Here is a 16,067-nt window from a genome sequence, read left to right as displayed (position 1 = left end):
CCTGATCGCACCGCCCCCCACCCCAGGACCTTCTCCAAAGACCACACTCCCCCCAACAGCCCCCGTCCACCTCTCGGGCCACCAGGTCCCAGCTTCTTGGCTTCTCTATAACTCGTCACCCCAGCGTCCTTCTAAGGTCTCCACTGGCCCCCAAACCAGAAGGTCCCGGCTGCCCCTCCCACACACAGGAAAGCAGAAGGGATCACAAAGAACGACCGAAAGTAATGTCTTCCAGAGCCTGCTTCATTTTTAGGACGCAATAAAAGATATCATTAGCCGTAAAGGGCCCCATGTGGACAGCATCCTGTCATCACGGTGGCCCCTTGGAGCCGGGCTGGGAGCAAGCAGCTTCCCAGATGTGGAAGGGACACAGGGCGAGGGGGCCTGACTGGGGGGCAGCGCGAGCATCAGGGTCAGTGAGGTAGCGACCTTCATTCCCAGGACATCTGGAGACGCCCCGAATCCCAGGGAGGCACGGCCTCTTTCTGGCAGCCGCTCTGCTCCCTCCGGGCGAGGAGGGCGGGGAGTGCCCTGCCACATGCCTCCGGCCCCTGGGGGCTGCCCGGCACCCTGTCTCCCTGTGTCGGCTCAGCATGGGCGTTTGCCGAGATAACTTTCCCCAACTCTGTCTAAACAGGAAGCTCCCACGGCGCTTTCCTACTCACCACCTCGCAAAAGGCACTTAACCCTTGGCCCATCCCGGCACGGTCAGGCTGCTGCTCATCTATCCACCAGCGGCCTGAGGCCATTAACAGCCTGGACCTGATCATCTGGGCCAGGCTGGAGCCCTCAGGCCGGGGTGTGAGGGTAGGTGTGTGTGCGAGTGAGCAGCGAAGGATCGTGTGTATTGGTGGGGGGGGGGGGGATGGGGGGATGGGGGATGGGGTGGGCTGTGCATGTCTCCGTGGCTGTGAGCCTGGGAAAGCCAGTCCACCATGTGGTTCCCAAATGCCAGCCCATGACAGCGTTTTCACCGACCTACCGCAAAATGAGAAAAACAGGGGTGATTCGCAAGTTTTGTTAAGCTAAGTTAAGTCCGTTTTGAGGAACATTCTTTACTCCGAGATGAAGATGCTGAAAGGTTCTTTTGGGCTTCCCTGGTGGCACAGTGGTTAAGAATCCGCATGCCAATGCAGGGGACACGGGTTCGAGCCCTGGTCCGGGAAGATCCCACATGCCTTGCAGCAAGTAAGCCCGTGCACCACAACTACTGAGCACGCGTGCCACAACTACTGAAGCCTGCACGCCTAGACCCCGTGCTCCACAACTAGAGAAGCCCCGCTTGCTGCAACTAGAGAAAGCCCGCGCACAGCAACGAAGATCCAACGCAGCCAAAAATAATACCTAAATTAAATAAACAAATGTATTGTTAAAAAAAGATGAAAGAAAAAAAAGAGGCTGAAAGGTTCTTTCTTGGATAAACGGATAGGGGCAACAAGATGGTAGTTGTCGTGAGTAAATGGCTTTTCTTGGCACCTTTTAAAACTGCCCACTCTAGGCCAGTTCTTCGAAGTGCCTGGAAATTTTCACTGGGGCTTGAAATCTGAAAGTCTGGGCAGGTGGTTGCAGGTCAAGTCCTGACACATAGTTGGTGCTCAGAAAATGACTGCTGAATGAGTGAGTGAATAAATGAATGAATATGGAAGCTAGGGGTGGACTGGGAAAGGGGGCCTGTCCTGTGGCTGTTCCTCAGAGTCAGGGAACCTCCGCAGCTCTCCCGTGTCCAGGAGGCCATTCTGGACGTTTCTAGGCAGGAGCGGGTAGAAGACCTCCACTTGTTCTCACTCCTTCCCAAACCTCCCAAGCCAGACAGTCCCCACGCTGCCAGGCCTGACCCGTCTCCCATACACCTGTGACCCAGGCCAGGCTGCTGAGGACGTGGCTGCCTTGGCTGCCTCACGGCCCCCTGAATGCAGCCCACACCAGCCTGGGAGTGGGCATCCCTGGCCAGACCACCCAGCACTCTGGGGGCTCCGGGGATGGCTTCAGCCAGCGGTAGAGAGCGGGGGCTTCGGGACAGGCCTGGGCTGGAAGCCCGTATTCATTCGTGTGAACTTAGCAACTGCTCAGCTTCTCTGAGCCTCACCTTCCCTCTCCATAGGATGGGGATAATAGGGCTTCCCTGGTGGCGCAGTAGTTGAGAGTCCGCCTGCCGATGCAGGGGACGCGGGTTCGTGCCCCAGTCCGGGAGGATCCCACATGCCTCGGAGCGGCTGGGCCCGTGAGCCATGGCCGCTGAGCCTGCGCGTCCGGAGCCTGTGCTCCACAACGGAGAGGCCACAACAGTGAGAGGCCCGCGTACCGCAAAAGAAAAAAAAAAAGATGGGGATAATAAAAGGACCCACTTCCACGTTTGGTGTGAAGACAATGTGGTGTAAGGGGTATGGGGCCCCGACCAGCAAAGAGGAAGCAACTGGTCACTCTCACCACGTCCCATCAAGGGCTCATCCCTTCAACTCCACTCCCGTGGCCTCTAACCCCAGGGCAGTACCCTGGTCGGGTTCCAACACTGATGCCCCATTTGGAGGCTGTGTTCAGGGGCGCACTGGCTCCCCCTTAAATCACTCCCAAGGTTCTCTTCCGCTTGGGGTTAGCCACTGCCCTTTGGGTCTGGCAAACCAGGAAGGCCTCCCAAGCTTTGCCTTGTCCAGGTTGACCTCGCATCCCTGCCCAGGACAAGCCACTGAAAACCCTTCCTTCCTGTCTCTATCCACTTAGAAACCTAACACAGCACTGAGTCCATCCCAATAGCTCCACCCTGTGCCAGCCCTCAAGGCCTCCCTGCCCCCGTTAGATCCCCAAACAAACCTTAGCTTGCGTCTCCCCAGCAACTAGATGGGGCTGCCCCTCTCCCATTTCTCCAGCCCAGATGCTGAGCTCTGCAGGAGACAGAAGTTTGGACTTGCAATCCAAAAACAAATCCCACCTCTCCGGTCCCAGGTGGGAGACCTTAGGCAGGTTGATTTGCCTCTCTGGGCCTCCCCCAAATAGGAAAGGCAATCGCTAGCCCTGCCTGGCTCACAGGGCTGCTGTGAGCATCTCCATGAGCTGCAATGGAGGCCCTTTATTTAGCGCCTACTATGTGCCAGGCATGGTCTCCCACAGCCACTGAGGGTCCACCCTGTAAGGGACATTGCTGTCCAGCATTCCCATTTCACAGATGGCAACACTGAGCCTCAGGGTACTTTCTAGGCCTCAAGGGTGGCGTGCCAGCAGGCATTATCACTTCTGCTCCAAAGTCACTTTTCTGGAGTCTTCTGGAAGGGAACAGTGACAGCTCCTGCCCTGCTGAGCTCCTGCTCACAGGGAAGGGCCCTCATGGGGGCGCCAGCTGGTCTGAGGCCCCTGTGCCAGGCCCCCAAGCGCCACCTAGATGATCTATAGAGGAGCAAGGCCACCCCGCAACCACAGACAATGAACGAAATAGCAAGAGCGCTCCCTCAGACAAAAAGCCAGAGATGTAGACCGTTGCCCCCACTCCCACCAGCTACCCTGGGAAACCCAGCCATGCTCAGACTGAACCCCCTGGGCTCTCAGCTTCTAGGCCTGGTTCCTCAGCTCTCACCACTCCTGTCTCCCTGCTCCTGGGCATGTGCTGTGGGATGCCCTCACCTGTCTGGGGATCCAGGCCCAGCCAGGACCCAGTCCTCAGAGACTCCACCTTCCTGGGGAGACGGGCCCATCACGGGGCAATTTCTCAGCCCGAATGACATCATGATGAGAGACAGGAGCAGCCCCACAGACATCTGTGTGCCACCTCCCATTGTTCAGGTGGGGAACTGAGGCCCGGAGAAGGGATGTGACAGGCCCGAGGTCACACACGGAGATGGCAGCAAAAGCCAGGACCCGATGCTGGGTGTCCTGACCCCCCCATCCAAGGCTCATTCACAGCAGATGGCTCTGTCCCCCCTCGCCACCCCTCCCCCAAGGAAATGGATGTAGGGAAAGGAGGGGAGGGGAGAAGGGAGGAGGGAAGGAAAGCAGGCTTATCTTTAAAAGGCCTGGTTCTGAAGAAACCCTTTTGTCTTCATCCCTCACCAGCCCTGCTCCTGTTTCACAGGCCGGCCCCCTCCGTCTCCTTCCTCCAAGGCCCCAGAGGCTGCGGCTGCCACCTTTCAGAGCCAGTTAGAAGGAGGCCAGTTAAAAAGTCAGATATGGGGGACTTCCCTGGTGGTCCAGTGTTTGAGAATCTGCCTTCCAATGCAGGGGATACAGGTTCAATCCCTGGTCGGGGGCCTAAGATCCTACATGACACGGGGCAACTAAGCCCGTGCACCGCAACTACTGAGCCGCACGCTCTGGAGCCCGCGTACCACAACTAGAGAGAAGCCTGCATGCTGCAACGAAAGACCCCGCATGCTGCAACAAAGATCTCGTGTGCAGCAGGTAAGACCTGACGCAGCCAAATAAATAAATAATATATATATATATTTTTTTTTAAAGTCAGATACGGAAAACAGTATGGCAGTTCTCAAAAAATTCAACGTAGAATTACCACGCGATCCAGCAATTCCACTCCTGTGTATAGGCCCCAAAGAACTGAAAGCAGGGACTTGAAGAGATATTGCACACCCATGCCCCTAGCAGTATTACCCACAACCACCAAATGGCAGAAGCAACCCAAGGGTCCACCGACAGATGAACGGGTAAACAAAATGTGGGATAGACTCAACACAGTAGAACATTACTCAACCTTAAAAAGGAAGGAAATTCTAACACCTTCTATGACATGGACGAATCTTTAGAACATTATGCTACGTGAAATAAGCCAGACACAGAAGGATAAGTACTGTGTGATTCCACATATATGAGGTCCCTAGAGGAGTCAAATTCATAGAGACAGACAATAGAATGGTGATTGCCAAGGGCTGGGGGAGGGAAAACAGGGAGTTAGGGTTTAATGGGGGCAAAGTTTCAGTTGGGGAAGATGAAAAAATTTTGGAGATGGATGGAGGGGACGGTCATATAATGATGTGAATGTACTTAACACCACTGAACTGTACACTTACAAAATGGTTAAAATGGTAAATCATATGTTAGGGGTATTTGACCACAAGAAAAATCCAAAAATTGAAGGCCGTTCGGCCCGTCTCTCAAACTCAGTGGTCCCTTCAGGCCCCCCACTCAGACACTCAGTCCTGCCTTCCACCACTGGCAAGGGGGAGGTAGAGGTCCCCACCCAAACCAGGCTCATCCTTGGCCTCCTGTCACCCATCAACAGGTGTGGCTCAGGGACCAGCTCCGCGAGGGGAGCGCAAACCCCCTGGCCGGGGTCCCAGCCCACCCCGGCTCAGCCTGTGCCCTCAGGCTCCAGGCGCCCCACTGTCCTGAATCTCCGGGAAGTGGACCCACTTGGTCCTGGCATTTTCTGTAACACGTCCCAGCCCCACCCAGGCCAGGCAGCCTCCCCAGGCTGGGGGCCTCACCCCTGCCTGGCTCCAGGGGTTTCGTTTATTTTCAGTGTGTCCACATCCCTGTTTCGGCCCTGCCCACAGGAGGGAATGCTTTAAAGAAAATCTCAGTTATTAATGCGGTTTCTTTTGTTGTAAGTCAGTGCAGAGGCAGCAAATGAGAGTTTATTTTCCTAACGTGCTTGGCATAGCTCAGTGCCCCGGCCCAGACCTCAGCGTTTGATTTGGGAGGAACCCGAGACCCCGATTTGCTCTGAGTCACCGGCGAAGCCACAGCCTTCCCGGTCAGTTCCAGGGGGAGCCTGGTCCCGGGGAATCATTGGCAAAAATAGGCTACATCTCCTGATGACTTGGTGAAAACAAAAGATGGAAAAATATATTCAAAAAACTTTGAGACTGCTAACCTGGCACGTTGAAAATATATCAATTTCCCAACTCATCAGTTTCCCCATTAACCTTCATTTTTCTAATAAGGCGCACCCCATCTCTGTTTGGTGTCAGTTGCTTTCTTTGGACCTGGAAGCAGCTCCAGAAGCCACAGGAAAAGCCACTTCTGAGTATGTCCAAATCTTCACTGAGGGGCCAGGGTTCCCTGTGGGTCCAGGACTGGAGGACGAAGCCACAGCCCAGGACCCAAGTCTGCCAGCCTGGGGTCCAGAGTCCTAGCATCCCGAGGTTTGGTTGCCTGCTTTGTAAAGGGGTCCAGTGATGCAGGCTGGGCTCACCAGGATGCGGGGATGAAAGGTCCCCTCTCCCCCAGCTTTGGAGACTTCAGGACTTGGGAGTCCAGCAGCAGTGGTGGGGGGACCTGCTTGAGGGAGGAAGGAAGGAAGGAAGGAAGAAGAGTCCGAGACCCAGCGAGCAAGCCAAGGGATTCTCCCAGGCATGGGGGCTGCCTCAGAGTGCCCCCACCCCTGCCCCCCACCGCCTGGCAGCGGGCACCCCTGGAATGAGCCCAGTTGGCCTTGGGGAGCTGCTTGACTCGACATAAAACATTTGGATTTCATGGCCTAGTGATTTGTTTTCAGTCTGAGGAATGAGTATAGGGTTACCTCCTTTTAATTTTGCCAAGTAAGGACATTAAAATAAAACAATCTCTAGTTATTATCCCTATTTCATAAAAGAAAGGGTGTTTTAACACCAAAAATGAGTAGGAAAGATATAATCCCAAACAAGAGACTCCTTTAAGCTGGATATTAGAGCTTCAGGAACTCTCCATGTTGTCCACGTTGCTTTCCATTTGCAGAGGCCTGGAGCAAATCGCCCAAAGGGCTGAGGGCCAGAAGCTTGGGGGTGGGGGCGTCCCTTGAGCCCGGCCCCAACTCTGCCTGTGGCCCCTTGCCCCTCACAGATGAGAAAGGCGATTCCCCACATCTGGAAGCAGACCAACTGAGGGCATCAGCGGCCCCCAACCCCATCCCACCTGATGCCACACCCAGGGTGTCCTCTGTCCCCGGTACCTGGGAATTCCCTGTGTGCAGAAGCCCCTCCTCAGAGAAAGGGCTCCTGGGCTCTCAGTGAGGGTGGCCTGACCCCAGGGGGCTGCTGCAGAGGTCTGCTGCCCACCCAGCTGTCTGGGGGCTGCCAGTGGCCCTGTCCAGGTACTTGTGACCCCAGCTGTTCTGGGGCTCCCCAGGAGAACCCGCCATTCAGACCCCTTTTATGCTGTGTCCAGGAGAAGCAAGACCTCCCCCCCACCCCCGTCCGTCCCCACAGCCAGGCGCTAGGACCGGAGCGGGCACCCACCCCAGCCGGCACTTGAGTACAAAACGCCCTGCCTCCTTCCTTCTCTCCCCAACCCTCAGGGCCCCCCATTCATCAGGGCAAAACCAAAGACCTCTCCTCTGCCCTGTGGGGAGGCCAGCTCAGAGCCAGCAGAGACCCGAGGTGCTCACACGACCCAGGCTGGCCGGCCCCGCCCCCTCACCAGAGGGCACCCCACTTTACCCTTGGCCCAAACCAGACACCTTCCTTCCACTTTTCCACTAGGGAAACCCCAGCTCCCAGGAGTGGGTCTACCCACTTCCTGATCACCTGGGCGGGTGAACAGATGCCAGCCTGTGGCTGGCGGGAGGCGGATGCCACTGGGAAACACGGCACCAGCGGGGCGCTCTCTGAGGTGCACTGTGAAAGGCAGGTGTGTGTCAGGTGTCCCTCACGACCGCACAGGCTCCCGGACAAGGTTTCCGATGAGGATGCCGTCACCTCCGTTTTCCCTGCACCTCCTCTCATCTGAAAAGCGGGGCACGCAGCCATCCAGAGCTCCCCTGAGACCCAGGGGCTGGTGCGGGCAGTGGGGGGCGGGGCCCCTGGGGACAGGTGGGAAGGCTGCTGGAATCAGGTGGGTGACTCTTAGGGGCCCAGAGCCTCCAGCAGGGCAGCCTGCTCCCCAGAGCTAGGGGAGCAAGCCGGCAGTGGTCTCCGACGACCCCACCTCCTTTTCAGGGCTTGGGTGAGCTATGGGGACTCCCGTCCTCCCCTCCCTCCAGGAAACTCTCCATCTTCTCCTGCCCTAGCCACACCCCCCTTCCTACCAAGGGCTCGGGGCCCAGCAATCCTCTGTGACTTTTTGAAAAAAGCCACTTGGGTGGGTTGTTTGTTTTTAAAGCCCTTTCCTGATGACCTTTAACCTCGGCAGGGGAAGAGAGGCCTAGCTAGCTCTTCAGGGCTGGGCCATTCCCCCTAGGGAGCTGCTAGTGGGGCAAACTGGAGGTAGAGGGGGGGCAGGCATCGGTACCCCAGCCAGGAAGTCCATCTTACAAAAGCCTAGTAGTCGCTGGATTGGTATGCTGGAGCTAGAGAAGGGGACAGAGCTTGAAACTCAGCTGTGCGAGCAGGTCACTTTGCCCCTCGGGAGCCTCGGTTTCCCCAGCAGTAATCGCACCCGCGTCTCAGGCTCTTTGGGAGTGGGGCCTCCAGGGCTGCCTCCGGGGTAGGACACACGGCACACAGCTCCCCGTGCTTCCAACGACTGGAGGTGGCTCTGGCCAAAAGGCAGTGCCCTCCGCCAGTCGAGAGCTCCCGTCCCGCAGCCCGCCCCATCGCGACATACAGCCTCAACGAGGGCTGCGGCGGCGGCGGCGGGCCAACCCATCACTCGGGCTGCAGTGCCCGGCGCCCGCACCCCCGGAGGTCCTGCCGCGGCGCCTCCTTCCCAGGCTGGGGTGCGGCTGAGCCAGCGCCCCGCATCCGTCGCCTGCCCCGTGCTCATCCCTTTGGACCCACGAACCTCTGGCCTCGCACCCCTCCAGCCCCCGCACCCCCGTATTTCAGTTCCCACGGCCCTCGGCAGCCCCGCCCGAAGCCCCGGCCCGGCCCCGCGCACTCACCGTCCTGCGGCGCCGCTTCGCTGCCGCTGCTGCCCCCGGACGGCTCGCGCGCCGCGCCCTCCCGCGCCTCTGCCCTGGCCGCGGGGCGCGGCGCTAGCCGCCCGGCCGCCGCCACCTCCTCCAGGTCCAGGAGGTGGCTGACGGTGAAGTTCTTGCGCGCCTGGGCGCAGTCGCCGGGCCCCAGCGCCGCCGGCGGCGGCGGCGGCGGCGGCGGCCCCGGGCCCAGCGCCGGCTTGTCCGGGGCGAAGGCGGCGCCGGCCGCGCTGTCCATGCCCGCGGGCCGCCCCGGGGTCGCCGGCGGCGGTGGCGGGCGCGGGTCCGAGGCGGGGGTGGCAGGCGCGGGTCGGAGCGAGCGCGCCCCGGCCGCCCCGCGCTCGGCCCCGCTCCCGGCCGCCTCCTGGCTCCGCGGCCGCCGCGGCCCGCCCGGCGCTGACGTCGGGGGAAACCAACTTTCTTCCCTCCCCTTCTCTGCCGCCTCGCTCGCTCCCAAGTTGCTCAAACGGGAGCTCCTCCGGCCACACGCCCCTTCTTGAAGCAGACCTCGCCCCCTGCCTCCCTCCTCCTCGCCTCGCCCGCCCCCATCGCTCCGGCTGCGGGGAGGGAGGGGGTCCCGCCTGAGCCAGGCTGGAGGCTGGCGGCGGGGAGGGGGAGAACAAGGGGTGTCCTCCTTTCACCCTCCCCACCCACATTTTGAGGAATGGGAAAGTTCAGTGTTTGGGTGTGTGTGTCTTTTTTTTTTTTTTTTAATCCCCCAACAAGTGTCTGGGGAGGTGATAGCGGAGGGATTAGCAGTCCCGCTTCCATTTACAAATTCCTCCGCAGAGGAGGGGGGAGCGACTCTGAGACAGTTGCCAGCGAAGGTCTGGAACTCCCGACTCCATTCTCACCCCCCATGCACCCCAACGCCGTCCCTGATTTAACGGAGGAGAGTCCTGGGTCCGCCTTGTTCGCTCCGCCTGGCCCCAGGTGCTCTCCCCCAGATAGCAGCACATCCTCAAGCTTCTGGGGTGTATGCATTCCCCCCACCAACACATACACCTCGGAGCCCGGCTCCAGAATGCCCCAGGCCCTCCCCAAGGAAAACCAAACCGGGAGGAAAGAGTTTCCCCCCAGAATTCCTAGTTTACACCCAGAGGGTAGATAGACAGCCAGACTGACAGCCAGACTGACAGATGGGTGACAGGGAAAGAGAGAGGACAGCCTGAGTCTTTGCTCTTGTTTTTGTTTTGCAAGGAAAGCACAGAAAAGATGCCCCCGGTGGTGAAGCTGAGACTGTAAGCCCTCCAGATGCTACAGTTCTTTCCCCAGGAAGGCTGCTTGGAGGCCTGGCCCTCTGAAGTCCCTGCCACCATTGTAGAGCCGTAATGTTATAGCAACAAAGATAAGCCCACAGGGAGAAGGCCTTCAGAATCTCCGTTCCCCACTCACGCACAGCAAACCCACCCTGCACGCACCCCCTGAAAACCTGCAGACCAGCAGCCCAGGTTCTGCATGAGTGAGAGTTCTTCCCAGAAAGGAATCACCCCCAAGATGAGGCTGAGTGTCCCCCAAGGTGGCATTAGCCAGAGAGGCACATGCGTGGTAGGTTGAGGATTTGGAGGTGATAAGATGATGAGATCCTTCTTCTTTGGAATGTTGCCCCAACGAGTGTCCAGTGAGAAAGATGGGCAGCACTGCCCACAATATAAGTGGCTGAATGACTTTCTAAGGGACTGAGCAGGGTGGGGCAGTGACTGGGCTCTAGGAACTGTCTAGAAGGGCCTCCCCCCTGCTGGAGCACCCAGCCAGCCAAGGGTGGGGGTACTTATCCCAGGAAAAACACAGCCCAGCGTTCAGAACAGCATTGGTGTCAAGGACCACGTGCCAGGTCCAGTCTGCCATACACTGCTGTGTGACCTCAAACCTGTCACCGTCCCTTTCTGAGCCCCAGCTCCTTCCTTGTAGAAGGGGTCTAATGAAGTACCTACCGCCTGGGCACTGTGGGGATTCCATCACAGGTGAAATCCTGGGCCTGTGGCCTAGAACACAGAACACTGTTAGCATCAGCTTGCAGAGCTGGGAAGGGCCTGGACATCATCTGGGTTCAGATGCAGACCCTGCACTTCCCAGCTGTGGACCTTAGCAATCCACTTGCCTCTCAGTTGCCTCAACTGTAAAATGGGCTCTAAGGAGGATTGCGTAGGTTGATATATGGGGGGCACCTGGTACCTGGCGAGCACTCAATTGGTGTTCACAGTTACCATTTTTAAAACATTTATTCCAAGAAGCAGTGGAGGGCAGTGATGGCAAACTCAGACTCTAGAGCTGGGGGGAGTGGGCGGGGGACACATGAATTTGAATCTGTTCACTGCCATTTGCTAGCTGTGTGGCCCTGAGGAGGTCACGTGCTGGTCCTCTCTGAGTCTGATCCGTCATCTGTATAATAAAAGGGCCAATTCAAAAGGATCCTTGTGAACTTGGCATTATCAATGCTGTTGTTGTCAGGTTGTTACTACCCTTGCCAGTCCTGGGGCTGGTGGCCGGGGTGGTACGGGGATGGCAGAGTGGGGCAAGAGGCGTAGACAGCTGTTCCAAAGCTCAGCCCTTGGGCAAGGGCTCCAGGACTGACGCAGCCTGGAAACGCACCCAAGGAAACTCCAGTTAACCTGGGAAGGATGGAACTCATTACCTGAAAGGGATACAGCTAAACGATAAATAACTTCCATGGTGATTTAGATAAATCCTACGACGCTAGCCCAGAGCAAGGAATGAAGGGAGCATAGGATCCCTTGGAACTTCTCTGTTCAACGCGTGGTTATGGAGCCGGGCCCTGCTCTAGGCAGTGGGGCTGGGGAGGAGGGGAAGGGAACCGAGACGGCCCCTGCTCTGCAAAGAGGAGTCCATGAGGAAGTAGCTGATCCTTAATTGGTGCCTCTGTTGGAGGTTGGATCCTGGGCCTGACCACGAGTACAACTGCACATTTGCCCCAGTCTCAAAAACTTGCATGCTTAAAAGAAAAAAAAAAAGTTAACTTCCCTTATTACAGAAGTAATATACTTAGGAGATTTTAGGAAACATAAATAAAATTAATAAAATAAAAACACATATATCCCACTCCCAGAGATTTCTGAGACACAGTAGGTATTATATACATATATGTTGGTTTAATGAAAGAGATTGATGATAATCCTATTTATTCAATATTGAATTGAAGACCTAGAAGAAGCAATAAGACAAGAAAAAAGAGTGAGCTAAAAAAAATTTAGAGTATATCTCTCTAGCTTTTATCTATATTCTAGATAGAGAGAGATAGTTATATATGTTATAAAAGTCAAACTATGTTGTACTAACTTTTTAATAACTTGCACACTGTGTCATTAGCCTTGTCCACCACTATTTTTAATGAAAGCCTAGTGATACATTATTCCCTATTAATATATATCCATAGTCATTTTCTTTTCTTTCTTTCTTTCTTTTTTTTTTTTCAGCCATGCCACACAGCTTGTGGGATCTTAGTTCCCCAACCGGGGATCGAACCCAGGCACCGGCAGTGAAAGCACCAAGTCCTAACCACTGGCCTGCCAGGGAATTCCCCATAGTTATTTTCTTGATAATAAATACCTAGAAATAGGATATCTGGATGTGGTAGGCAGATAACCTCCCAAAGATGTTCATATTATAATCCCTGGAACTTGTGGATGTGGCAAAGTGGAATTAAGGTAGCAGATGGAATTAAGGTTACCTATCAGGTGACCTTAAAATAGGGAGAACACTTTTTTAGATATTTATTTTATTTACTAGTTTTGGCTCCGTCGGGACTTCGTTGCTGCCCATGGGCTTCTCTCTAGTTGTGGCGTGCGGGTTTTCTCTTCTCCAGTTGTGGCGCAAGGGTTCCGGAGCGTGTGGGCTCTGTAGTTTGCAGCGCTAGGGCTCTCTGATTTAGGCGCGTGAGCTCAGTAGTTGTGGCGCATGGGCTTAGTTGCCCCATGGCATGTGGGATCTTAGTTCCCCGACCAGAGATCCAACCTGAGTCCCCTGCATTGGGAGGCAGATTCTTTACCACTGGACCACCAGGGAAGTCCCAGGGAGAACATTTTAGATTATCTGAGTGACCCAATGTAATCACAAGGGTTCTTCAAATTGGAAGAGAGATGGGAAAGTCAGTGCTGGAATAATGCAATATAAGAGACTCGACTGGGCAGTGCTGTCTTTGAAAGTGGAGGAAAGCAGCCATGAACTAAGGAATGTGTGTAGCCTCTAGACGTTGGAAAAGGCAAGAAAACAGATTCTTCCCTAGAGCCTCCAGAAAGAAATGCAGCCCTGCAGAATCTTGATTTTAGCCCAGGACTTCTGTTCTCCGCAAAGGTAAGATAATGCCTTTGTACTGTTGTAAACACGACGTTTGTGATCATTTGTTACAGCAGCAAATAGACAACTAATGGACTGAGTCAAAGATACTGAAAAAGATTTAAGACTTTTGATAATATTGCTATGTAGCCTCCAAAAAAGTTGTATCAATTTCTACCCCGGAAGTGCATGAGCTATTTTATTAATTTTCTTTATTGACGGCACAGTCTTTATGGTTTTATTTAACATGAATAAAATGTGCACGTGAGCTGTCTCTTCACTTTCTTTGCTGCACAGCCTCATGCTGGGATGGGTGAGTCTGATGGCCAGCTGGCTTTCCTTTCCAGGACAGCTTTGTAGTGGTTGGAGGAAACACTGAACACTCTCAGCACGGTAAGATCTGTTGCACATCAGCAACACTGTTACTTCCAGCTCCTCGATGCCCTGGACCAGGAACTTCAGGAAGCCACTGGGTAGCATGTACTCATTTCCTTGCTGCTCCCATCACCACTGCTGGGCATGAAGAACAGGCCCTTGAGTCTTCTCTGTATCCTGTTGTCAATGTCTCTGGGTTTCTGCCCATTTTCTCCTTAGCATCATACTGCCCTCAGACAGCGGAAGAGGGTTAATAATAATAACTTCCTTTAAATTTCTAAAGGAATTTCCTTCTTTTAATCTGCATACCTTGAATTAATCACTGAATGGGAATATTTAACGCTTACTTATTTTTAAGTTTTTAAAATTTAATTTTTATTTTCTATTGGAGCATAGTTGATTTACACTGTTATGTTAGTTTCAGGTGTACAGCAAAGTGATTCAGTTATACACATACATATCGATTCTTTTTCAGATTCTTTTCCCATCTAGGTTATTACTTTGATGGCTACTAGTATTTCTTATTTGCAAAATGTCTGTTTATAGTCACGACCCATTTTTCTAGTGGAATGGTTCTGTTTCTTATGGAGTTATAATCAGGCCATTCTTTTGCTGTAACAACCTCTGCAAGACACTTGACTGTCAGTCACTAAAGGACCAAGCCCATTTCATGGATGGGAAAACAAAGACCAAGGATGACATGGCATCCTGCAGCTTTTCTCTTCACCTGATCAGCCGCCTTAGCCCCAAACCCAAGAGTCTCTTCTGAAGGAGATGGTTTAGCAGGGACAGCACACAGAGGCTCACAGGCCAAATTCTGTTCACTGCTGCACGTCTGCGGAATCATAAACACTGCAGGACGATGTGACTCAGATGTGACCAGGCGTGACCGTGACAGATCACAGGGTTCTGTAAATATTGTGTCAGGCTGCTATCACAGCAGGGCTCCCTGCTCACCCCAGACCCCGGTCCACCCTGTGGGAAGTGGAGTCAAGCCCAACGGGGCAGAACATCTGGTTCTCTCCCTCAGCTCACTGCCCAAACTTTTCCCAGCCTCAGTTTCCTTCCTGAGGACCTCCTAGCCAGGATATCCTGCTGAAGTGACTGGGTCTCAGCTCTTGGCAAGGGTTGAAATATTATACCCCTTAGAAAAATGTTTCTGCTCTACCTGCAAATCCGAAGATAAAGATGTGTTCCATAATAGCGGGGGCTAATATTCAATGAGGCTTACTGTAAACCAGGTGATGTACCGAACCATATTGTTTTGTAGCATCCTTACAACTACCGTGAGAGGAGGGGGAAACCGAGACTCAGAGAGCTTAAGCTGTCTCCTGGTAAGTTCGTCAGGCTCCTAACCATCACAACAAGTTATCCCATGAGAATTTAGGGCTAGGAATTCGTTTGTTTCTCTTGAAGAATTATGGTCTCTCCTAAAAAAAAAAAAAGACCAAATAATGAGATTTGGACAGCCCATTGCATTTCCCTTTCTGCCTTGGCCACCAGGAACCCCAGGGCTAACGTTAAGACATAATCACAAGAACTCTATCTGTCCAGGTGGCAAGTCAGTGTATTAACTCCTCGTTTCCTCTCCTTTCACGTGACTTTTTCATTTTCCTGTTTTATTTTAAATCTTTTTGATGCGGTGGCCCTGTGTTGGACATTTTCCAGCAGCGTGACATTGATTAGGTCACTTAACCTCTCAGGGTTTTAGTTTCCTCATCTGTAAATTGGAGGTAACAATGACACCTATCTCACAGGGCTGTTGTGAGAATCAAATGAAATGATCTGTGTAAATAAAAATCCCAGCACGAGCCCGGCATGTGGAAAATATTCAATAAACAGCACCTATGAGTGTGAGAAAAGGCTTTGATAAAGTCAAGAGAGCAGAGAGAACCTCTCCTAAATGGGAAGACTTGGCTGGATACAAGGCCGGCCTGCTGTGGACTTGCTGTGTGACTCTGGGTCATGTACTTCCCTCTCTGAGCCTCAGCTTCCCGTCTGTAAACTGCTTGCTTTATCTTTTTCACCGTTGTGTCCCCAGAGCCCGCAAAGGAGAAGAAAGGAGAAGTGATGCAGGCCCTGACCCAGCACACAGTAGGGCTCCACATATGGTTATTTCAAAAGTGAACGGCTGGTTGAATGGCTGGTGGTCAGATTCCCTACAGCCCAGGACACACCTGGCTGGCGTGGTGCACTATGCCTGGGCCAGTGCCACAATGGCATTCAGATGGTTTTGGGGGCCCGAGGGTGCCCCAGGGCTGGGACAGGCCTGGATCTGGGTCTGGGGCCAAAGACAAGCTCCTATTAAGGACCTACTGCGTGCAGGGCTCCCAGTGTACAGTACGGTGTGGTGCCCATGTGACTTACACTCTGGACCCATGACAACCCCTCTGCTGCCCTGGGTGGGGGGTTGCTGTAGGCTTCACAGGGAGATGGGCCAATGGGAAACAGTCCTGAACTGTCCACAGTGATTTATTGAGCACCTACTATATACTGAGGCATTTTGAGTGAGCACCAGGCCATAGACCTTGTGGGACTCTCCGAGGACATGCTGCTGTCCAACCTCGGCAGCTGGAGCACCACAGGCTCAGCTCTGGTGGGCCAGGCACTCTGTTCCAACGAAGAC

At 54.3% G+C, this 16,067-nt stretch overlaps 1 protein-coding gene across 1 annotated transcript in view; it reads right to left on the bottom strand.

Annotated features, from left to right (window-relative positions):
* PRRX2 (paired related homeobox 2) overlaps positions 1 to 9,232 on the bottom strand; it is a 47,301-nt gene extending 38,069 nt beyond the window's left edge. The window contains exon 1 of the mRNA XM_079927293.1: positions 8,741 to 9,232. Coding sequence (XP_079783419.1) covers positions 8,741 to 9,011 — 271 coding nt within the window. The 5' untranslated portion in view covers positions 9,012 to 9,232. The remainder of the gene's footprint in view (positions 1 to 8,740) is intronic.
* Positions 9,233 to 16,067: the final 6,835 nt, after the last annotated feature.

This window comes from Stenella coeruleoalba (assembly GCF_951394435.1).
Source record: "Stenella coeruleoalba genome assembly, chromosome: 7".
NCBI lineage: Eukaryota > Metazoa > Chordata > Mammalia > Artiodactyla > Delphinidae > Stenella > Stenella coeruleoalba.
This window is presented reverse-complemented; position numbering and strand designations above follow the sequence as displayed.